General features: G+C 43.3%; 1 protein-coding gene across 2 annotated transcripts in view; it reads left to right on the top strand.

Annotated features, from left to right (window-relative positions):
* Positions 1–25,359, top strand: part of LOC124035930 (protein kinase C-binding protein NELL1-like) — a 467,070-nt gene that overhangs the window by 342,271 nt on the left and 99,440 nt on the right. For both annotated transcript variants that reach the window (XM_046349864.1, XM_046349863.1), the window contains exon 14: positions 7,938–8,060. In XM_046349864.1, the coding sequence (XP_046205820.1) occupies positions 7,938–8,060 (123 nt within the window). The remainder of the gene's footprint in view (positions 1–7,937; positions 8,061–25,359) is intronic.

Here is a 25,359-nt window from a genome sequence, read left to right as displayed (position 1 = left end):
ATTTACATTTTACATTTAAGTCATTTAGCAGACGCTCTTATCCAGAGCGACTTACAAATTGGTGCATTCACCTTATGACATCGAGTGGAACAGTCACTTTACAATAGTGCATCTAAATCTTAAAGGGGGGTGAGAAGGATTACTTATCCTATCCTAGGTATTCCTTAAAGAGGTGGGGTTTCAGGTGTCTCCGGAAGGTGGTGAAGGTGGTGATTGACTCCGCTGTCCTGGCGTCGTGAGGGAGTTTGTTCCACCATTGGGGGCCAGAGCAGCGAACAGTTTTGACTGGGCTGAGCGGGAGCTGTACTTCCTCAGTGGTAGGGAGGCGAGCAGGCCAGAGGTGGATGAATGCAGTGCCCTTGTTTGGGTGTAGGGCCTGATCAGAGCCTGGAGGTACTGAGGTGCCGTTCCCCTCACAGCTCCGTAGGCAAGCACCATGGTCTTGTAGCGGATGCGAGCTTCAACTGGAAGCCAGTGGAGAGAACGGAGGAGCGGGGTGACGTGAGAGAACTTGGGAAGGTTGAACACCAGACGGGCTGCGGCGTTCTGGATGAGTTGAAGGGGTTTAATGGCACAGGCAGGGAGCCCAGCCAACAGCGAGTTGCAGTAATCCAGACGGGAGATGACAAGTGCCTGGATTAGGACCTGCGCCGCTTCCTGTGTGAGGCAGGGTCGTACTCTGCGGATGTTGTAGAGCATGAACCTACAGGAACGGGCCACCGCCTTGATGTTGGTTGAGAACGACAGGGTGTTGTCCAGGATCACGCCAAGGTTCTTAGCGCTCTGGGAGGAGGACACAATGGAGTTGTCAACCGTGATGGCGAGATCATGGAACGGGCAGTCCTTCCCCGGGAGGAAGAGCAGCTCCGTCTTGTCGAGGTTCAGCTTGAGGTGGTGATCTGTCATCCACACTGATATGTCTGCCAGACATGCAGAGATGCGATTCGCCACCTGGTCATCAGAAGGGGGAAAGGAGAAAATTAATTGTGTGTCGTCTGTTGTACCCCGCTCCTCCGCTCTCTCCACTGACGCCAGGACATCGGAGTCAATCACCACCTTCCGGAGACACCTGAAACCCCACCTCTTTAAGGAATACCTAGGATAGGATAATAATCCTTCTCACCCCCCCTCACCCCCCCCCCTCCCCCCCCTTAAAATATTTAGATGCACTATTGTAAAGTGGTTGTTCCACTGGATGTCATAAGGTGAATGCACCAATTTGTAAGTCGCTCTGGATAAGAGCGTCTGCTAAATGACTTAAATGTAAATGTAATGTAAATGTCTGCATAGCAATGATAGGAGAGACCATGTGAGGTTATGACAGAGCCAAGTGACTTGGTGTATAGTGAGAATAGGAGAGGGCCTAGAACAGAGCCCTGGGGGACATCAGTGGTGAGAGCGCGTGGTGAGGAGACAGATTCTCGCCACGCCACCTGGTAGGAGCGACCTGTCAGGTAGGACGCAATCCAAGCGTGGGCCGCGCCGGAGATGCCCAACTCGGAGAGGGTGGAGAGGAGGATCTGATGGTTCACAGTATCGAAGGCAGCCGATAGATCTAGAAGGATGAGAGCAGAGGAGAGAGAGTTAGCTTTAGCAGTGCGGAGCGCCTCCGTGATACAGAGGAGAGCAGTCTCAGTTGAATGACTAGTCTTGAAACCTGACTGATTTGGATCAAGAAGGTCATTCAGAGAGAGATAGCGGGAGAGCTGGCCAAGGACGGCATGTTCAAGAGTTTTGGAGAGAAAAGAAAGAAGGGATACTGGTCTGTAATTGTTGACATCGGAGGGATCGAGTGTAGGTTTTTTCAGAAGGGGTGCAACTCTCGCTCTCTTGAAGACGGAAGGGACGTAGCCAGCGTTCAGGGATGAGTTGATGAGCGAGGTGAGGTAAGGGGGAAGGTCTCCGGAAATGGTCTGGAGAAGAGAGGAGGGGATAGGGTCAAGCGGTCAAGCGGTCAAGCGGGCAGGTTGTTGGGCGGCCGGCCGTCACAAGACGCGAGATTTCATCTGGAGAGAGAGGGGAGAAAGAGGTCAGAGCACAGGGTAGGGCAGTGTGAGCAGAAACAGCGGTGTCGTTTGACTTAGCAAACGAGGATCGGATGTCGTCGACCTTCTTTTCAAAATGGTTGACGAAGTCATCTGCAGAGAGGGAGGAGGGGGGAGGATTCAGGAGGGAGGAGAAGGTGGCAAAGAGCTTCCTAGGGTTAGAGGCAGATGCTTGGAATTTAGAGTGGTAGAAAGTGGCTTTAGCAGCAGAGACAGAGGAGGAAAATGTAGAGAGGAGGGAGTGAAAGGATGCCAGGTCCGCAGGGAGGCGAGTTTTCCTCCATTTCCGCTCGGCTGCCCGGAGCCCTGTTCTGTGAGCTCGCAATGAGTCATCGAGCCACGGAGCGGGAGGGGAGGACCGAGCCGGCCTGGAGGATAGGGGACATAGAGAGTCAAAGGATGCAGAGAGGGAGGAGAGGAGGGTTGAGGAGGCAGAATCAGGAGATAGGTTGGAGAAGGTTTGAGCAGAGGGAAGAGATGATAGGATGGAAGAGGAGAGAGTAGCGGGGGAGAGAGAGCGAAGGTTGGGACGGCGCGATAACATCCGAGTAGGGGCAGTGTGGGAGGTGTTGGATGAGAGCGAGAGGGAAAAGGATACAAGGTAGTGGTCGGAGACTTGGAGGGGAGTTGCAATGAGGTTAGTGGAAGAACAGCATCTAGTAAAGATGAGGTCGAGCGTATTGCCTGCCTTGTGAGTAGGGGGGGAAGGTGAGAGGGTGAGGTCAAAAGAGGAGAGGAGTGGAAAGAAGGAGGCAGAGATGAATGAGTCAAAGGTAGACGTGGGGAGGTTAAAGTCGCCCAGAACTGTGAGAGGTGAGCCGTCCTCAGGAAAGGAGCTTATCAAGGCATCAAGCTCATTGATGAACTCTCCGAGGGAACCTGGAGGGCGATAAATGATAAGGATGTTAAGCTTGAAAGGGCTGGTAACTGTGACAGCATGGAATTCAAAGGAGGCGATAGACAGATGGGTAAGGGGAGAAAGAGAGAATGACCACTTGGGAGAGATGAGGATCCCGGTGCCACCACCCCGCTGACCAGAAGCTCTCGGGGTGTGCGAGAACACGTGGGCGGACGAAGAGAGAGCAGTAGGAGTAGCAGTGTTGTCTGTGGTGATCCATGTTTCCGTCAGTGCCAAGAAGTCGAGGGCTGGAGGGAGGCATAGGCTGAGATGAACTCTGCCTTGTTGGCCGCAGATCGGCAGTTCCAGAGGCTACCGGAGACCTGGAACTCCACGTGGGTCGTGCGCGCTGGGACCACCAGATTAGGGTGGCCGCGGCCACGCGGTGTGGAGCGTTTTTATGGTCTGTGCAGAGAGGAGAGAACAGGGATAGACAGACACATAGTTGACAGGCTACAGAAGAGGCTACGCTAATGCAAAGGAGATTGGAATGACAAGTGGACTACACGTCTCGAATGTTCAGAAAGTTAAGCTTACGTAGCAAGAATCTTATTGACTAAAATGATTAAAATGATATAGTACTGCTGAAGTAGGCTAGCTGGCAGTGGGTGCGTTGTTGACACTACACTAATCAAGTCGTTCTGTTGAGTGTAATAGTTTCGACACTGCTGCTATTCGAGGGCTAGCTGGCTAGCTAGCAGTGTTGTTTACGTTACGTTGCGTTAAAAGAACGACAATAGCTGGCTAGCTAACCTAGAAAATCGCTCTAGACTACACAATTATCTTTGATACAAAGACGGCTATGTAGCTAGCTATGTAGCTAGCTACGATCAAACAAATCAAACCGTTATACTGTAATGAAATAAAATGAAAATGTGATACTACCTGTGAATGCGACCGGGTTGTTGACTCTATTCAGAAGACGTTGGCTAGCTGTTGGCTAGCTGTCGGCTAGCTGTTGGCTAGCTGTTGGCTAGCTAGCAGAGTCTCCTACGTTAAGGACGACAAATAGTTGGCGAGCTAACCTCGGTAAATTAAGATAATCACTCTAAGACTACACACTCTAAACTACACAATTATCTTGGATACGAAGACAGCAAAGACAGCTATGTAGCTAGCTAACACTACACTAATCAAGTCGTTCAGTTGAGTGTAATAGTTTCTCCAATGCAGCTAATCAGTGGACGTTAGCTAGCTGGCTAGTGAAGACTACGTTAGGACGGCGAAATACGATAATTACGCAATTATCTTTGATACAAAGACGGCTATGTAGCTAGCTAAGAAGAAATTGCTAAGATTTAGACAAATCAAACCGTTGTGCTATAATGAAATGTAATGAAAAAGTTATACTACCTGCGGAGCGAAGTGCCGATGCGACCGCTCGCTCCAAGGTAGAAGCAACAGTTTAAAACCCACATGCAGGGTACTGAATTAAAGCTACACTCGTTGTGAATCCAGCCAACAAGTCCGATTTTTAAAATGCTTTTTGGCGAAAGCACGAGAAGCTATTATCTGATAGCATGCAACACCCCGAAATACCTGAAGGGGACGTAAACAAAATAATTATGCGCTACACAAAACTCAGAAATAAAATATAAAACATTCATTACCTTTGACGAGCTTCTTTGTTGGCACTCCTATATGTCCCATAAACATCACTATTGGGTCTTTTTTTCGATTAAATCGGTCCATATATACCCAAAATATCGATCTATGAAAAGTGTGTGATTTTTTAAAATAAAAAAGTTGACGATAAACTTTCACAAAACACTTCAAAATACTTTTGTAATCCAACGTTAGGTATTAGTAAACGTTAATAATCTATCAAATTGATTACGAGGCGATGTGTATTCAATAGGTCCACGTCTTCAAATCATGGTCGAAAATCTCTCTTCCAAAACATCCTGTCGGAGACCGGAAGGAATGGGATCTCTCTTACTCGTTTGACCAAGAAACAACTCCCAGGCAATTGACAAGACTGGCGACATCGTGTGGAAGCTGTAGGACTTGCAATCTCAGCCCCATCTAATTGGCTGTCCCATAGACAATACATGCAAGTGGCGCATTGATATTTTTTCCAGTTTTCGGGGATCAGTTTTCCTTGTGCTTTTCGATGAAACACATGTTGTGTTATAGTCACAGCCGTGATTTAACCAGCTTTAGAAACGTCAGAATGTTTTCTATCCACACATACTAATCATATGCATATACTATATTCCTGGCATGAGTAGCAGGACGCTGAAATGTTGCGCGATTTTTAACAGAATGTTCAAAAAAGTAAGGGGTAAGCTTAAGAGGTTTTAACAAAGCCAAGGGAGTGAGGATAAAGCTAAATTAATTTGGGCAGCAGTAGCTTTGATGTTAGAAAGGCAGGCTGATAACCAGTGGGTTATCAGTTCAAACTCCCTAGCTGCTTCTGGGGAAATCTGCAGGGAGTGATCTGGCAGCCAGAAGGTTACCTGCGACAATATCTCTGCTCTGTATACTACCTACTGCTGTTGTGCACTTGAGCAAGGAACTTTGCCCATGAGCTGCTCCTAGCCTATGATGTTTCAGATTGGTCACTATGACAGAATATCTTTGTAAATGACCAATGGTGCAAGTATGGTAAAATGAAGACCAGACTATCTATGGTAGCTGTGCATATAATGTATTTTGTCCCAAAGTGGCTGCATGGTTCTAAGAGCCTCTGGTGAAGTTAATGCTTTCAAGTTTCAAGTTTGTACTATTGGTTATCGATGACAATGTGGGAGAAGTAGATGCTGTTTTACACAAGGTCAATGAAAATCTGTTTTATTCCCCCAGAGCTCTGTCCTCACACACAAAAAGGATTTTCACAGTTTTACTTACCCTCAAACTTAGGTTCAAAGTTGAAAGCCAGTACAGTAACGCTAGCTAAATCGATCAATCACTATGCAAGCATGAGGTAGTCCTGCCAAATAGCTTGGCTAAATTAACACAGATGGAGAAACGTAAAATCTAGCTATGGTAATGTAGCTTGCCAGCTAACATAGCTAACGTTAGCTAACAAGTGAAACAGTGTCAGAGACAGTCCAGACTTATTTGGCTAAGGTAGCTAGATAGCTAACTTTAAACTAGCGTCGCAGACATGGTTGTGAGGCTGAAGTTAGCTCGCTAGTTACCACAGCCAGAGATATTTGCACAGAAAATGGCTAGCTATCGTATCTTCACTTTTCCATAACATCATCATCCCTTAATAACATAATGAGAAGACTGTCCCATTCTGATTTGCTTCTAACAGTACCAAAAATTAGAATAGGTCATGGAAGAAATAGTTTTAGATACATAGCACCGTTTTCCTGGAATTATCTCCTGATCATTTTAAAATGTGATGATCTAGTTTCGTTGGTGGTCGATGTATATTGACCAATGTATATAGAAGAGTATATTTGTTTTTAGTCAAGATGTTTAGTTAAGTTTTTAGGCCTAGTACTATTAGGATGTATTCTTCTGCATGTTTTGACCGCCTTTGAGCCAGTGGATTACTGAACAAAACGCTCCAACAAAACTGAGTTTTGGGGACATAAAGAGGGACTTTATCGAACAAAACAACCATTTATTGTGTAGCTGGGACCCTTTGGATTGCCAACAGAGGAAGATCTTCAAAGGTAAGTGATTTATTTTATCACTTGGTTGGAAAATGTTTGTACGCTTTTGTATTCGGGGCGCTGTCCTCAGATAATATCATGGTATGCTTTCGCCGTAAGGCCTTTTTGAAATCTGACAAAGTGGATGGATTAACAAAAATACTATTTTAACCGATATATAACACTTGTATTTTCAAGAATGTTTATTATTACTATTTTTGTAATTTTACTTTGGAGCGCTGAAATTTCACCGGATGAGGTCGAGGTGGGACGCTAGTGTCCCAATGAGCCCAAAGAAGTTAAATAATCTATCTGCCTACTGAAGTTGTCCGATAAATGTCTAATTTAATAATAAATTAAACTTCCTAAAAAATGTTAACATTTTATTAGCTAAATGGTGCCAAAAGTGGTTAATTCTTTAAAAGTAAGCACGGACCATTCCAACGGTTTGGATAACTGAAATATTGGTTCATTATCCCAGCTTGGATGTCACAGTACTACAAAATCTCTCTCTGTTGTAACAAATATATTTTTCACTTCCATTTCTGCAGAGTCGGAGAGAAAGAGTTCCTGCAGGTATATGTATATGACCATCATATAATGGACAACTTCACCCCCCTCTCCCCCTCTGCAGGAGAGAAAAAGCGCTTTATAGCGTAACCACTGTAACCTGATCCTTCAGATCTTCGCAGGAGAGTCATATCAACAATGCTGTAGTTAAACTACACATTTGCACCATCTCCGTTGGTTAATCCACTTCCTTTTCAGAGACCGCAAGGCAAAGCAACATAAAATTGAAAAAATCAAAGGCATGCAACACACTGCACTTATCGGAGCCTAGTCCGTCATATGAGAAGCAGCATTATGGATTGCCTCCAGTTGAATTTAATGAATTTCAACCGGAACGCATACAGTTTACCACGGTGGATCTGTACACAGCATAAGACCAAGTGTGTGGCGAAGTTTGAATCGTTAACTGCATTCAATATATCTTTTGGCTGTATTTGTGTTACAACCTGTCATGGATAACCAGAAGTAGGCGAGTAAATGAGATGCTGTTTTTTTGCAGCGATAAGCGGCTACAGATCATGTTTGATCATACACTGCCTGTGGTGCAAACCCACTCCCTATTACATGAGGCTGAATGCTCAAACCAGCCCATCGGTACAGCAGCTCAGATATAAAGTACACTGTTGAATGAAAATATGATGTTGACCCTACAGGAGGGATGCACGTGCACACTCGGCATGCAAACACAGACACAAACAAACACATAGGACACAAACATACATTCATGTTACAAATACACTCTCACACAACCAAGTAGGCTATATGCCACAGACAGACACTGCCACACAGTCTGATCCTGCTGCATCTCTCCCTCAGAACATGACGAGTGTGCAAGTTGGCAGAGCTCCTGTGACGACAATGCCATCTGCACCAACAATATCAGAGGCCACCTGTGCACCTGTAAGCCTGGCTACGTAGGGAATGGCTCAATCTGCACAGGTAAGACATCATTCTCCATGCCTCTCTGCCTCTTATACCTCTGTCTAACACTCTTGAGCTCCATCGGGACTCTTACCCCATACTCTGGACATCCACAGCCCCCTCCCTTTTTCCTCTTCTCTCTTCATCTGCAGAGGAAACATATTCACCTCCTTGCCCCTTTCTAACCCTCTACACTAGGGATGTGAACTCATTTCGCCCAGCAGGCCGGATTCAGTCTTCGACCGAGGTTCGGAGGGCCACACTTAAAATGTATGATATTTCCTCACCGTCAAAATGTGCAAGAAAATTTCCTCTATCCATCTCTTTTGGAATTTCCATGCTCCCTGATTGTCTAGCTTTTGTTTTATATATATAGCAGACAAACACAATATGACACGTGTTACACAAGATGGAGATTTAAAGAGAGAGACAGAGAAAGAGCAAGAGAGAAAAGCAACACGTGGATATATTTGTAAACTATTGTCGTGTCTTTACTATCATTAAATTGAAGACTTAGTTTTATCAAAGATTCTCTGTAATTAGTATTACGCGATCAAACTGATTAATCATGTAACTGCAATTAACTTCTTGCGACTATCAAACCTGGATCTGGGAGAGTAATCATAGCCTCAAACTAATTAGCATAACGCAGCGGGCATACATCTTCCTACAAAACCTTCCTATCACAAATTAAATATATTGAGACACAGCTTAGCCTTTTGTTAATCACACTGTCATCTCAGATTTTCTAAATATGCTTTACAGCCAACACTAGACAAGCATTTGTGTAAGTTTATCATGGCATAATGCTATGCTAGGCTCTGCTTGCAGCAGGCAACATTTTCACGAAAATAAGAAAAGCAATCAAATGAAATAATTTACCTTCGAAGAACTTCGGAGGTTTTCACTCAGGAGACTCCCAGTTAGATAGCAAATGTTCCTTTTTTCCCCAAAAATTATCTTTGTAGGCAAAATAGCTCCTGTTTGTTCGTCACGTTTGGCTGAGAAATCGACCGGAAAATGAGGTCACTACAACGGCAAACTTTTTTCAAAATTAGCTCCATACTATCGACAGAAACATGGCAAACGTTGTTTAGAATCAATCCTCAAGGTGTTGTTCACATAACAATTCGATAATATATCCGTCGGGACAATTGGTTTCTCATAAGAAGCGATTGGAAAAATGGCTACGTGTGTACTTTACGCAAGATTTTCTGCGGGAGCCATCATGTGACCACTTGCTAAATGTCGTCCCTTATGGCTATTCTTCAACATAAATGCGTAAAAAGACGTCACAATGCTGTAGACACCTTGGGGAATACGTAGAAAACGTAATCTCATTCGTAGCTCATTCACAGCCATGTAAGGAGTCATTGGCATGAGGGTTAAAAAAAATATGGCACTTCCTGATTGGATTTGTATCTGGGTTTCACCTGTAACACCAGTTCTGTTGCACTCACAGACAATATCTTTGCAGTTTTGGAAATGTCAGAGTGTTTTCTATCCAACACTCTCAATTATATGCATAGTTGAGTATCTTTTTGTGTCAAAATATCTTGTTTAAAACAGTAACGTTTTTCATCCCAAAATTAAAATAGCGCCCCCTAACACTTAACTGGTTAAATCGGAAACGTTTTTTATCCAAAAATGAAAATACTGCCCCCTAGTTACCAAAGGTTAACTAGGAAGTTGGGAAACCAAGGAAAATATTCAAATTATAAAGTTATAATTTCCCAATATAACCTTTCAGATATTATTATATTATTCAATTAGTCTTTGAATTAATGAATTATTTACGTTACCTCACGTTAGTCTCATTCCAAACGTCTTAAATTGTTGGTTATCTGCATGAACCCAGTCTTCACTATGAGTCATCCATACAACAATTGTCTTAAATAATGTATTTATTTATTTACTGACTAAACAATCACAGAAGTGCACACACAGGCACAGTAAATATGGTTACAAGAAATGATAGGGAAATGTGCCCTAGTGGGCTAAACCGGAATAGCGGCTTGTTAGACAAAAGGGAAGTGGGGGTCGACTAAGAGGTCACTACAGAGTTGTCTCGAACCAGATCAAAGCCCATAACAAAAAGGAGACAACGTGGAGATAAGGAGTAACAAAATATATATTTATTAAATAAGTAACTAAGTATAATATACAATGGTGTGTGTAATCAGTAATCAGTAGTGTAAGTATTTTGCATGCATGAATGTGATAATGCAGGGTGTTGAAAGATGCTCAAGCAAACAACCAAAAAACCACCAAGAAACACAACAAAATCTATAAAGGTGTTTGCACTGAAAGAGTCTCCTCCATGAATGGGGAAGTGGTGTATTTATCCTGGGAGACACCGGGCCCAGGTGTTTCCCTTTTAGTTGACGACCCCTCCCAACTCCGCCCACCAGCATCCTAATAAAGAAACAACAAAGAGAATACGGCAGACAGAGTGGGAGTACGGCAGACAGAGTAATAATTATAACAATTGAAATGCTAATCCTTTACACATGAACGCTCACTCATTCGGGAACAATTGCAATCAAAAAATATATTTACGCTCAGTGTGTCGTCTTCATCTTTGTTGAAAAGTTATTTTCTGTTGTAGAGTTTTCGTCCTCTCTCTCTCTGATGTGGATTGTTCAGAGTGACATTCATTAGTTCCATTATAGAATGGATGGTTCGGCGGTTGTCGTTCTTCTCGTTCAATGATACCAAATTCCTAGCTGCAGAATTTAAAACGGGAACGTTTTTTTTCTCCAAAAATGAAAATACTGCCCCCTAACACCAAGAGGTTATTAACCACGTGGTATGGTTAAAAGATTCAGCAATGGTCTGCAACCTACGTCGTCCCGTGATTGAGAGAAACATGGTCTACTGAGAATTTCTCAAAGTTGGGTTTTATTCTGAATTACAGAAAAGGGGCTGTCACAGGATGCCTGACCCTAACTTGGCTCATGGGCGGTCCTCTGATTTAGTTCAACTCAAAAGGGAATTGGAGTTTCCTTCATTAAACAGTCCAAAATCACATTACACAATTTTACAAACAGTATCATACTCACTCATTCATCTTATACAACAATTAGATGTATAATATAAATATATATATAAATATATATATATATATATATATATATATATATATATATATAAACAGTGTTATGGTAATGTGGCCACACCGTCTCCCATGAGCTTCCCCAGGTTGTAACAACCGATCTTTTACACCTTCTCCGGAACGTAAATGTTGTTCGGGCCTCAAGTTCTGTGAGGTGGAAGAAATTCCTTTGTTCTCTATGAAACTTCACTCTATCTCTATACTGTGTGGCCATATGGCAGGGTCTTCCCTAGGAATTTACGACCTCACTCTAACCACAGCAGTCTGGTTGTAATAGCAGAGAGCAGGGGATGTTGCTCGCTGTACCCAAAGAGGGCAACATCATGACACTATGCCTAGTTTTAGCCCTAACACCTTGACCTGAACTGTCGCTATTATGGGTATTAATTGTAATGCCTTTTATTACGTTTTGAAGGTCTCCATTGGGTATCTCTTCACAGGCCGAGTTCCGCTTAGTGGGATAGGTTCGGCCGATGCCTTGTTCTTTCGATGGCCGTCTCCTACGGGTGCAAGTCTCTGATTGTCCACAAGAGGTCACAATGTCCTTTCCCTTAGTTGTCTGTTTCCTTGCACTCGTTCTGTGAGAGTGGGCTTCTGAGGAGGCTAATCAGCCATGACAACGCTCCCAGCGTGGGTAGGAGGGCCGTGCAGACAATCAGTGACTTGAGAAGAATAACCAGGTGGTCCTGCTTGAATTCACCCTCTTAGATACAGTACTCAACTGTAACATTGATTGTTAAACAACCTGTTATGACTAGCGTTCCCCTAGGGGAACAGCCCCCCCATTCAGCTGAAAAGGTGGCGCGGAAAATTCAAAAAGTATTCTTTAGAAATATTTAACTTTCACACATTAACAAGTCCAATACAGTAAATGAAAGATAAACATCTTGTTAATCTACCCATCGTGTCCGATTTTTAAAATGTTTTACAGCGAAAACGCAACATATATTTATGTTAGATCACCACCAAATTCAAAAACACACACAGCCATTTTTCACAGTCACAAAAGCAGAAATATAGATAAAATGAATCACTAACCTTTGATTATCTCCATCAGATAACACTCATAGGACATCATGTTATAAATGTAATTGTGTGTTTTGTTCGATAATGTGCATATATATATATATAAAAAATCTCAGTTTACATTGGTGCGTTTACGTGCAGTAATGTTTTGATTCCAAAACATCCGGTGATTTTGCAGAAATACTCACAATAAACATTGATAAAAGATGCAAGTGTTATTCACAGAATTAAAGATAAACATATCCTCTATGCAACCGCTGTGTCAGATTTTTAAAAAACTTTACGGAAAAATAATAATCTGAGAACGGTGCTCAGAACCCAAATTAGCCAAAGAATAGCAGCCATTTTGGTGTCAACAGAAGCTACGAAAAAACACTATAAATATTCACTTACCTTTGAATAGCTTCATCAGAAGGCAGTTCCAGGAATCCCAGTTCAATAATAAATGACTGATTTGTTCCATAAAGTTCCATAAAGCCTATCATTTAGCCACTTGTTAGCTTTTTCAGCCCAGCATTCAATCCTCAAAAAATGTTCAGTTACAGGTCATAGAAACAAGTCAAATGATGTATGCAATCCATATTTAGGGCGTTTTAAACATTAATCAGCAATAAGGTTCCAACCGGAGAATTTCATTGTCTGAAGAAACGCAATGGAACGGAAGAACACTCTCTCGTGACCGCACAAGCAATATGAGACCGAGCCTTTCTGCCAAATCACCCACTCAAAGAGCTATTATGAGCCCCTCCTTTATAGTAGAATCATAAAACCAGAATCTAAAGATGGTGACATCTTGTGGAAGCCCTAGGAAGTGCATGCTCATCCATATCTAAGATGGATATCAAATGGCACTGTTTTCAAAATTGAGTTCTCACTTCCTGTTTGGATTTCCTCTCAGGTTTTTGTCTGCCATATGAGTTCTGTTATACTCACATACATAATTCAAACAGTTTTAGAAACTTCAGAGTGCTTTCTGTCCACCAGTAATAATAATATGCATATATTCCCATCTGGGAAAGATTGGGAGGCAGTTTACTCTGGGCACGCCTTTCATCCAAAAGTGAAAATGCTGCCCCCTAGCCCCAACAAGTTTAAGAGGTTTCCTTTGTCTTCAATACAACAATGTTGCATTTCCGCGTCACGAAAAGATGTAGACCTCGGCTGCAGCGGGTAGTCAACTTAGTCTGATTTGTAAATTCTTAACTCACATATTTTATACCTTAGGGTAGAAAGGGGCGTTTCCATTTTCATGACACACTCTCTGGGTTCCTTGGGGCATAGCTAGTTACGAGGCAAGGTATCAAAATTTACTGATTTCGTTAGACAACTAAAACCACAGCCTCATAGACAACTAAAACGACAGCCTCATAGTCGCAAAAACATTCTCTTTGGTGTGGATATTTTCTACACAATGCACAGTATGTAAACATCATGCTCACGTTATGAAAACTTTTCAAGTTGCAATGTTATCATCATAACATCCTCATTTAACTTTTTATGGCATCATATGCCATCTATCATTGTTACCATCATTTTGGCTGATGAAATATAATGTCCCAAAGTCCATTTATTGCATGTTACAGTTCTGAGATAGACTATCCTTAAACCCTCCTGTTGTGTTCGTTTCATGTTAATTAATTCTGTGTTCCCGGTCCAAAATGACCGCCCCATTTATAGCTGATTATGAATCCATAATAATAAATACAGTCGAAGTCAGAATTCCTGACATTTAATCCAAGTAATCCAATTCCTGACATTTAATCCAAGTAAAAAATGACCTGTTTTAGGCCAGTGTCGATCACCACTTTATTTTAAGAATGTGAAATGTCAGAATAATAGTAGAGAGAATGATTTATGTAATTTTGTTTTTATTTCATCATATTTCCAGTGGGTCAGAAGTTTACATACACTCATACATTAGTATTTGATAGCATTGCCTTTATATTGTTTAACTTGTGTAAATCATTTGGGTAGCCTTCCACAAGCTTCCCACAATAAGTTGGGTGAATTTTGGCCAATTCCTCCTGACAGAGCTGGTTTAACTGAGTCAGGTTTGTAGGCGTCCTTGCTCGCACGTGCCTTTTCAGTTCTGCCCAAAAATGTTCTATATGATTGAGGTCAGGGCTTTGTGATGGCCACTCCAATACGTTGACAATGTTGTCCTTATGCCATTTTGCCACAACTTTGGTAGTATGCTTGGGGTCATTGTCCATTTGGAAGACCCATTTGCGACCAATCTTCCTGACTGATGTTTTGAGATGTTGCTTCAATATATCCACGTACTTTTCTCCCTCATGATGCCATCTATTTTGTGAAGTGCACCAGTACTCCTGCAGCAAAGCATCCCCACAACATGATGCTGCCACCCCATGCTACATGGTTGGGGTGGTGTTCTTCGGCTTGCAAGCCTCCCCTTTTTTTCCTCCAAACATAACGACGGTCATTATGGCCAAAAATGTTTATTTTTGTTTCATCAGACTAGAGGACATTTCTCCAAAAAGGAGGATCTTTGTCCCCATGTGCAGTTGCAAACAGTAGTCTGTCTTTTCTATGAAGGTTTTGGAGCAGGGGCTCCTTACTTGCTGAGCGGACTTTCAGATTATGCCGATATAGGACTAATTTTAATGTGGATATAGATACTTTTGTACCTGTTTTCTCCAGCATCTTCACAAGGTCCTTTGCTGCTGTTCTGGGATTGATTTGCACTTTTCACACCAAAGTACGTTCACCTCTAGGAGACAGAACGCGTCTCCTTCCTGAGCGGTATGACGGCTGTGTGGTCCCATGGTGTTTATACTTGCGTACTAATGTTTGTTAAGATGAACATGGTACCTCCAGACTTTTGGAAATTGCTCCAAATTATTAACCAGACTTGTGGGGGTCTACAATGTCTTTCCTGAGGTCTTGACTGATTTATGTTGACTTTCCCATGATGTTAAGCAAAGAGGCACTGAGTTTGAAGGTAGGCCTTGAAATACATAAACAGGTACACCTCCAATTGACTCAAGTTATGTCAATTAGCCAGAATTAGTCAGAAGCTTCTAAAGCCATGATATAATTTTCTGGAATTTTCCAAGCTGTTTAATATTAAAAGGAACAGTCAACTTAGTGTATGTATACTTCTGACCCACTGGAATTGTGATAGGGTGAATTATAACTGAAATAAGCTATTTGTAAACAATTGTTGGAAAATTTAATTGTGTCATGTACAAAGTAGATGTCCTAACCGAATTGCTAAAACTGTAGTTTGTTAACAAGAAATACGTGGAGTGGTTGAAAAACAAGTTTTAATGGCTCCAACCTAAGAGTATGTAAACCTTCGACTTCAACTATTTTGAACTTCTACTTGCTATTTATGGCCTGTAGGCTAATAAACTTACCCTCTGAAGCAGAGCTAACTCTGGGTCTTCTTTTCCTGTGGTGGTCCTCATGAGAGACAGTTTCATCATAGCGCTTTATGGTTTTTGCGTTTGCACTTGAATAAAAACCAAATTCCAGATTGACTGACCTTCATGTCTTAAATTAATGATAGACTGTCATTTCTCTTTGCTTATATGAACTGCTCTTGCCATAATATGGACTTGGTCTTTTACCAAATAGGGCTATCTTCTGTATATCACTCCTACCTTGCCAAAAAACTAAATGGCTCAAACGCATTAAGAAGGAAAGAAATGACAAAAATTAACTTGGCACACCTTTTAGCTGGTTGAGAGAAGAGTGTGCGATGCTGTCATCAAGGCAAAGTGATGCTACTTTGAAGAATTTTGATTTGTTTTTGTTGCTTTCTACATGCTTTCTACATGATTCCATATGTGTTATTTCATAGTTTTGATGTCCTCACTACTATTCTACAATGTAGAAAATAGTAACAATTGAATGAGTAAGTGTTTTCAAAACTTTTGACTGGTACTGTGTATATATGTACAGTCGTGGCCAAAAGTTTTGAGAATGGCACAAATATTCAATTCCACAAAGTTCGTTGATTCAGTGTCTTTTTAGATATTTTTGTCGAATTTTGCTATGGAATACGGAAGTATAATTACAAGTATTTCATAAGTGGCTTTTATTGACAATTACATGATGTTGATGACGAGTCAATATTTGCAGTGTTTAACCTTCTTTTTCAAGACCGCTGCATTCCGCCCTGGCATGCTGTCAATTAACTTATGGTTCATAACCTGACTGATGGCAGCCCATTCTTGCATAATCAATGCTTGGAGTTTGTCAGAATTTGTGGCGTTTTGTTTGTCACCCGCTTCTTGAGGATTGACCACAAGTTCTCAATGGGATTAAGGTCTGGGGAGTTTCCTGGCCATGGACCCTAAATATCGATGTTTTGTTCCCAGAGCCACTTAGTTATCACTGTTGCCTTATGGCAAGGTGCTCCGCCATGCTGTATAAGGCATTGTTCGTCACCAAACTATTCCTGGATGGTTGGGAGAAGTTGCTCTCGGAGGATGTGTTGGTACCATTCTTTATTCATCGCTGTGTTCTTAGTCAAAATTGTGAGTGAGCCCACTCCCTTGGCTGAGAAGCAACCCCACACATGAATGGTCTCAGGATTCGTACATCAGCTGATATCTCAAAGTGCTGTACATAAACCCAGCCTAAAACCCCAAACAGCAGGCAATGCAGGTGTAGAAGCACGGTGGCTAGGAAAAACTCCCTAGAATGGCCAAAACGTAGGAAGAAACCTAGAGAGGAACCAGGCTATGTGGGGTGGCCAGTCCTCTTCTGACTGTGCCGGGTGGAGATTATAACAGAACATGGGCAAGATGTTCAAATGTTCATAAATGACCAGCATGGTCGAATAATAACAAGGCAGAACAGTTGAAACTGGAGCAGCAGCACAGTCAGGTGGACCGGGGACAGCAAGGAGTCATCATGTCAGGTAGTCCTGGGGCACGGTCCTAGGGCTCAGGTCCTCCGAGAGAGAGAAAGAAAGAGAGAATTAGAGAGAGCATATGTGGGGTGGCCCGTCCTCTTCTGGCTGTGCCGGGTGGAGATTATAACAGAACATGGCCAAGATGTTCAAATGTTCATAAATGACCAGCATGGTCGAATAATAGTAAGGCAGAACAGTTGAAACTGGAGCAGCAGCATGGCCAGGTGGACTGGGGACAGCAAGGAGTCATCATGTCAGGTAGTCCTGGGGCATGGTCCTAGGGCTCAGGTCAGTTGAAAATGGAGCAGCAGCATGGCCAGGTGGACTGGGGACAGCAAGGAGTCATCATGTCAGGTAGTCCTGGGGCATGGTCCTAGGGCTCAGGTCCTCCGAGAGAGAGAAAGAAAGAAGGAGAGAATTAGAGAACGCACACTTAGATTCACACAGGACACCGAATAGGACAGGAGAAGTACTCCAGATATATTCATCCAAGCTACTCAATACTGCCCCCAGCCATTTAAAGTGACCAGTGTCCCATTATTAAAGGGACCAGTGTTCCATGTGTATGTACATAGGACAGCAGCCTCTCGGGTAATGGGCTAGTGACAGTGTACTGGGAGGAGGCCGGCTAGTGATAGCTATTTAAAAGTCTAATGACCTTGAGATAGAAGCTGTTTTTCAGTCTCTCGGTCCCAGCTTTGATTCACCTATCCTGACCTCGCCTCATCCAATCAAGTTGTAGAAACATCTCAAAAATGTCAGGTCAATAGTGGTGAGAGTGTTGGGCCAGTAACTGGAAGGTCGTTGGATCGAATCCCAGAGCTGACTAGGTAAGTATCTGTCATTCTGCCTCTGAACAAGAGAGTTAACACACTTTTCCCTGGTAGGCTGTCATTGTAAATAAGAATTTGTTCTTAACTGACTTGCCTAGTTAAATAAAAGTAAAAAAATAAATAATAATTGAGTCTCATAGCAAAGATTCTGAATGAGGTAATTCTGTTTTAAAATGTCTATAAACCTGATTTTGCTTTGTCATTATTGAGTATTGTGTGTATGATAATGTTTTTAATTCAATCAATTTTAATGTAACAAAATGCAGAAACAGGGAAGGGTTCTGTATACTTTCTGAATGCAATGTATTGGTGTTTTTAGAAACTGGCGACCATGAGTCTCAGGCAAGGAAAACACCTCTCCTCTCTTCTTCTCATACTTTTCCCCTTTTCTGTACTCTCCTCTCCTAAACTCGGTCTATTAATCTTGTTCTGTCTCCCAGGAAAAGGACCACGTCTTCTCTTCTCTTCCTCTACTCCCTCACTCTATCACTCTAGTACTGTCTCGCTGTCTGTCCCTCGTGACGACCAGTGTGTAATTAGAGTGTAGAATATAGGGAATTCTCTTTATTTGGGAGTGAGACGTGTGTACGTGTGTGTGTGTGTGTGCTCGTGTGTGTGTGTGCTCGTGTGTGTGTGTATCACACCTGTCGTCTTACCACCGCCTCCCCGTGTCCTTCTGTAATAGAGAGGCATTAGGATGGGAGGCAGGTGGAAGGTAGGTCTACGGGGAGATCAATGCAATTTGCAAAGTGCTTTCCAGAATGTTTCTATGCTGGATTGTCTCCAACAACAGACATACAGCAGCCCCAGAAAAAATAAAAAAAGATTTAAAAAGTGCCATCGAAAAACTTTACTGCCACCTCCACATTTTTCACTCTGGAAGTCATGAGTAATATGCAAATGATCCAACTGGGGGAAAATGGTTTGTTGATCATAGAAAAATGCATAAAACAATGACTTGAATATGAAATGCACTCCAACCAGCTCAGAGAAAGAGCGTTCCAACCATACACTAACTGATCAATATCTATGTTCGTATTCACAATAAATCAAGTCAAATGTTCTTCAAATGGCCCCATATTGTATTATTATGTAACTATTGCTACATCTACCCTAGACTATTCATATTCTATGGAAACAGACTTGTAGGAATTATTCCTCATTTTCACTGTCCCTCCGGGAATTCATTAATGTGTGATGCCCCTATCGTTGGCCAATCATCTCTCCTCAGTCTGAACATACATCATCACCGTGCTCTTAGAAATTAAGAAATGCGTCACAGATCTGGGCTAGGTCCCGAGTCTGTCCCTGCTAATGCTATCTGTCACTGTGTAGCTGATGTGAAATGGTAATCGGAGTTTTAGTAGACATATCCCTCTCTGAGACCTAGAAGTAGTTGTTTCCCTTGTACTGCAAGAGCCGCAGCATTTGTGGCGTAACTGGTAACACTTCTTGATGGTGACACGTCAATGTGTATTTAGAGTTTCCTTGGTTCAAGACCAGTGAGGGACAGAAGATTTAAGCTGGTAGGAATGTAGCTAGCATAATGTCCCTGCTAATATAAAAGAGGTAAGCATGTAACTAGGGAAAGGGAGTACCTAGTCAGATGCACAATTAAAAACATTCAACCAAAATGTGTATTCTGCATTTTATGTCATTGGCATCCAGGTAGAAGTTGTTGGGGGTTAATTGCCTTGCTCAAGGGCAGAACGGCAGATTTATTCCAACCTTGCGAGCTCGGGGATTTGAACCAGCAACCTTTTGGCTACTAGCATGATGCGCTTAACTGCTAGGCTACCTGCTGCCCCTGTTAATGTTAATGCAATAGAGGTAAACTGGTAGTAATGCAGCTAACATAACATCCTTGCTAATGCTAACAAAGAGGTAAGCTAGTAGTACTGTAGCTAGCTAAGCCTCGTGCTGTGATGCCACCTTCCCTGTGTCTAACGATGGAGGTGCATGAATAGAGGAGGTAAAATGGTTAACTAAAAAGAGAATACTCATCCACTTTTGGAGGACAATGGAAGACTATTTCAGAAGGCAGAGGCTGCGTGACCCGATCAAGCCTCTCCATGACGCCTTTTCCCAAACCGTATAACATTCTGCGCATGTACCAACTTAATCCACTGCATGCCAAGTAGTTTATGGGAATATGCATTTAGATGTTCTTGAATTATGCACAGTTTTGTTTCGTAGGCAAATGTTTGAGCAAGATGATCGTAACAAACTGTGGCCTGCCTGTGTTTTGTTACAAACAAAGCACATATTTTGCGTAGTGGCGCACGCTGTTGAGAAGCTAGGTTCAATTTCTATGAGTACAACGATCTTGAACAGCTATGAATGTCATAGAGGAGACGTGGACATATTATGGGAGCCAGAGGTGTCATTCTGTATCCATGGTTCCATTCAATTTTATATTGTGCAATACTACATTTCACATTTACCTATAATACATATGCATACTGTATCTCATTCACATAACATATTTGCACTATATGACATAATTATGTCCCTCCATTTCATTTATAATGTAGGATTAGACCAGGATAGCTCTGTACAGATGGAAAAGTATGTGGTCCATGAACTGAGTTGGTAAAAAGCATTCAGTTCCATCGCATTATTATACTTATCTGCAGCTCTTACAGCTGCAGCCTTTACTTACCTTGAATTTGGCCTCCCCTAGTGTTGATCTGGAGTATACCAGAAAATTGACCCGTCATGTGACCTGTTAGGAGGAAGTTTTTATCGTTGCTTCATGTCGAGCTCAGAGTGCTCTGTTTCAGTTGTCTGCTTACAATCTCCATCCATCCTTTACATTGTATGCCTTAGGAAGCTTAGTCGGTTAGTATATATCTTTCCTTTCAGAGCATTATTTGTGGAATTTGGATGTGTATGTTTACTTTGTGGAATAGATGGACAGCACTAGCTTAATTGCTACAGTATGTTAGCCTAGCTTTTGCTTGTTGTTAGTGAGAACAAAATATCAGGTTACGTTCATATATAGTTAATTATGGCCTTTGTTTCAGTTTCACGCTGTTTCAAATCAATAAATCTTGTGAACATGGAGATCATGCTTTGAGGATTATTGATGTGAAGGAATTTATCTTGCTGTCAAAATATGCACAGTAACGCATACGTAGGACAGTATAGTGAAATGACAGCTCTCTGGTGGGCAGGACGACAAGTTGGATCAAGCAACAGACACTGCTAACCCATCACAATGCCAAGAAAAGCCAACAACAATTGCTTCAGAGTACAGACAACCTCCAACACACTGTGGCCGAGGAGTAGGCATCCACCTTCAAGATCAGACCTCGTGCTTCAGCCTCATCCTACCATTCAAGCAGCTCACCTACAGGAGCTGCAGCCCCCATTACAAGGGCAAAGGGAGAAGCTGCAAAAGTTCACCTCTACTTTGCGGAGAAAAAAAGGAGAATGAAAATAGAAAAAGCACAAAGAGGAAAAGGAAGTGGCTGAGGCTCTAGAAGCTGCTGCTGATTTCGGCAGTCAGAAAAGTAGTTGGAGACTCACGCTCGACTCCACCCAACTCGACCCCACACAGCGAACTATCTCATAGAGCAAGCTAAATCCTTCGACACTCCCAAGCCAATGACAGGACTAGAGCTGTCCTCTGATGGCGAGACACAACAGGGATATACCAGGCCAGAGCCCGCACGTAAGACCCTATTGCAATGTCTCAAGCCTGAGATCAGTTCTCCACCTGTTGACACCACTACCGCTGTAGACCTCCACTTCCCTAATCCGGAGTCAAGGCCAGCCCAGCAGTTTCACCTCACCCCTAGCTTGCACGTTTCCCTTCAAGAAGGCCAGAACAGCAGCTGGACCCAAAGATGTATGCACAATGACGGAAGTCATCCACCTGCTCCATATTACAAGCGTACATGGGAAGACTCCCAAAGTGGGAACCCATACATTTCCAACTTTGTGAGTTACTTCGCTCGTCGCGAGCTCATCACCATGGGTCTACTCCAATTTTATGACCAACCGGAGAGCTACAGGGCTTGGCAGCGTTCATTCACAACGCCATCAGACGCTTAGACTTAACCTTCATTCCCTCCTTTTGCCTTATTTGTTGACTTCGTAATCCAGCAAGCCAGAATCAGGAACAACCCCAGTTTCAGCCTTGTTGCCAATGTTGCTAAAGCAGACAAAGTTCCCTGGAATCAAAGCAGTCAGTTCACCAAACAGAGGTATCCCCCACTACCACCTCTGACTCAGAAAAGCCTATCAAGTAAGCCAAGAATTCCGAATGGCAGTGCCTTATCCACAAGTAGCCTCACCCCTTACGGAAGTACCGCGCCTTCTGTGAGAAACGACTGGACCAACACAAGGCTATCCTGAAAGAGAACGGCTCATGCTTCGATGTTGTTCATCCTTTTTTCACATTGCCAAGAACTGCAAGTCAAGCATTAGCTGCACAGTGAAATTCTATGCCATCCTCGACGAGCAAAGCAACAGATTAGTTCGTTCTGAGTTCTTCGATATCTTCAGGGTACAAGGCCCCAGCTCTCCCTACTCCCTTGAGACCTGCGCCGGAGTGATTGAGACAGTAGGAAGAAGAGCACAAGGTAGAAAATCTATGGATGGGCAAGTCAGTCTTGCGCTGCCAACTCTTATCGAGTGTAACGAGATCCCAAACAACCGATCTGAGATCCCAACTCCAGACGCAGCCCTCCACCATCACCTGAAACCCCTTGCTCACCTCATCCCAGAACTTGAATCCAAGGCTCCCATCATGCTCCTTCTTGGAAGAGATATTATATGTCCATAAGGTGCGCAAGCAAGTTAATGGGCCCCATGACTCACCATATGCCCAGAAGCTTGACCTCGGATGGGTCATGATAGGCTATGTCTGCCTGGGGAGCGTTCACAAGCCTCTCTCAGTGAATACCTTTTACACAAACACTTTGGAGAAAGGATGACCTACTCTCTTCGAGCCATGTCCCAACCTCCTTCTTGGTGAAAGAAAGATTTCGGAATGCTCATGCTCGCGATCAGCCTGCATTATACTGCTACAGAAGTCTTCCTTGTGACAAAGAGGAAGTTAATTTGGGCTGCAATGTGTTTCAGCAATCTAGATACGACAATAAAGTGGCCTTCTCCATTGAAGACAGCTCTTTTCTGAATATAATGAAGGAAGGGATCAGGAAGGACGACAGCAACAGCTGGGTGGCACCATTACCATTCAAGTCACCAAGATGTCGTCTCCCCGACAATCGACATCTAGCGCTGAAACCCTTCTCCTCCCTCAGATGCAACTTCCTTATGAAGCCCGATATGAAAGATCACTTCGTCTCTTATATGGAGAAGATTTTGAGTAGAAGAGAAGATTTTGAGTATGGTCATGCTGATGTGGCTCCGCCCCTGAAAGGAGAAGAATAACACTGGTACCTACCTACATTGGTGTCTATTACCCAAAGAAGCCTGGGCAAATCCGTGTGGTTTTTGACTCTAGTGCCAAATATGATGGAGTATCCCTCAACCTTCTGTAGGGAAACTGTCGCTGTGACAGTGGATATCCAACAAATGTTCCAGTGTTTTCTGGTGAAAAAAAGAAGACCGTCACTCCTTGAGATTCCTGTAGTTCCAGGACAACGGCTTATCCAAAGACATCGACTACCGCATGATGACTTCGGTAACAGTCCTTCTCCAGCAGTGGATATCTACGGCCTCAAACAGTCAGTTCAAAAAGGAGAAGCAGACTACGATGCTGACGTCAGACAGTTTGTGGAACATGACTTCTATGTTGACGATGGCTTAAAGTAATTTCCTACAGTCCAAGATGCAGTCACCCTGCTCAAGAGAACACGAGATTCTCGCCAACTCTAATCTGAGGTTACACAAGATTGCATCGAACAAGATGGAAGCATTTATATCTCAAGATCACACAAATGACCTCATAGACCCCGACATAGGGTCAGACACTCTACCTATGCAGCGCAGCTTGGGTCTTAACTGGGACCTCAGGACCGACACTTTCACCTTCAAGGTAGCCGAAGATGAGAAGCCCTTCACACACCGAGGAGAGCTGTCAACTGTGAACAGTCTGTATGACCCACTTGGATTTGTGGCCCCTATCACCATTCAAAGCAAGTCTGTTGTCAGGGAGATCACAATGGCCAACAGCGAATTGGATTGCCCCCTGCCTCGAGAAATGGAGGAGCCATGGGTTGCATGGAGAGAGTTTTTGAAAGAGCTATGTAACCTTCATATTCCTAGGGCCTACACGAAGGTCTCGGGATATGGATAAAGAAAAACTGACGCCACTCCCGGAAAAATTATTTTCTCTTCAACAACCCTACAGCAGAAAAAAAGCAACTGTAAGGGCTGGCACTACTGTCACACAGCATGCACAGCAGACGGATTTTCTCAGTCAAAGGATATCATTATACTGACAGTCCAGAAGGAAACCTATCCAAGATAGTTTGAGTGAATCAGAAACCAGGAAACAATTCCCAAAGAAAGCTCTCTGAGAGCCTTAGATCCATTCATTGATAAAGATTGACTTCTGAGAGTTGGGGGTTGCATCACAGAAGCAAAAACTCAGACATGACGAGAATAACCCCCTGATCATCCCGGGGAAGCATCACGTTGCAGTTTTACTGGTGAGGCATTACCATGACCCAACACCAGGGACGCCTTTTCACAGAGGGAGGCATTCGTACAGCCAGTGTTTGGATAGTTGGCAGTAAAAGGTGTGTGAACAGCATCAGTTCTTCTTAGGCACAGAAGATGGCCAGCCTTCCTGCTGATCGTCTCTCCACCGAACCTCCGTTCACCCATGTCGGTCTGGCCGTATTGGGTCCATTGACCGTCGCCTCTCACCGGACAAGGGGAGGCCTCGCCCACAGAAAGTGGTGGGCTGTCATATTCACCTGTATGAGCATGAGAGACATTTCGTTTCGAAGTCCTTGAGTCACTTGATACATCAAGCTTTATCAACACCCTGAGGCGTTTCATCTCGATCCGAGACCCAGCAAAGCATATTCGTTCCGACCTTGGGACCAACTTCATTGGGGCCTGCAAGGAACTTTAGAACCCCTCGAAAATCAATGACGACTCTGTGGATACCTACCTGGCAGAACAGGGCTGCACCTGGATATTCAACCCACCTCATGCCTCTCACATGGGTGGTGCCTGGGAGAGGAAGATTGGCATAGCAAGGAAAATCCTGGATTCTATGTTCCTCCAACAGGGTCATTCAAGTTATGAAAGTCACGAAACACTCATTACTCTGATTGCAGAAGTGGCTGCTATCATCAATGCCAGACCTCTGGTTCCAGTCTCTACAGATCCAGATGGCCCCCTCATACTTACAACTGCTACTCTCACACAGAAAGTGAGTACAGGAGGAGGCTGAGCACACACTCTTGTGGAGCCCCAGTCTTGAGGATCAGTGGAGTGGAAGTGATGTTTCCTACCTTCACCACCCGGGGG

Source organism: Oncorhynchus gorbuscha, linkage group LG05 (genome assembly GCF_021184085.1).
Source record: "Oncorhynchus gorbuscha isolate QuinsamMale2020 ecotype Even-year linkage group LG05, OgorEven_v1.0, whole genome shotgun sequence".
NCBI lineage: Eukaryota > Metazoa > Chordata > Actinopteri > Salmoniformes > Salmonidae > Oncorhynchus > Oncorhynchus gorbuscha.
The sequence above is the reverse complement of the archived record's forward strand: the minus strand, read 5'-3'. Positions and strand labels throughout refer to the sequence as shown.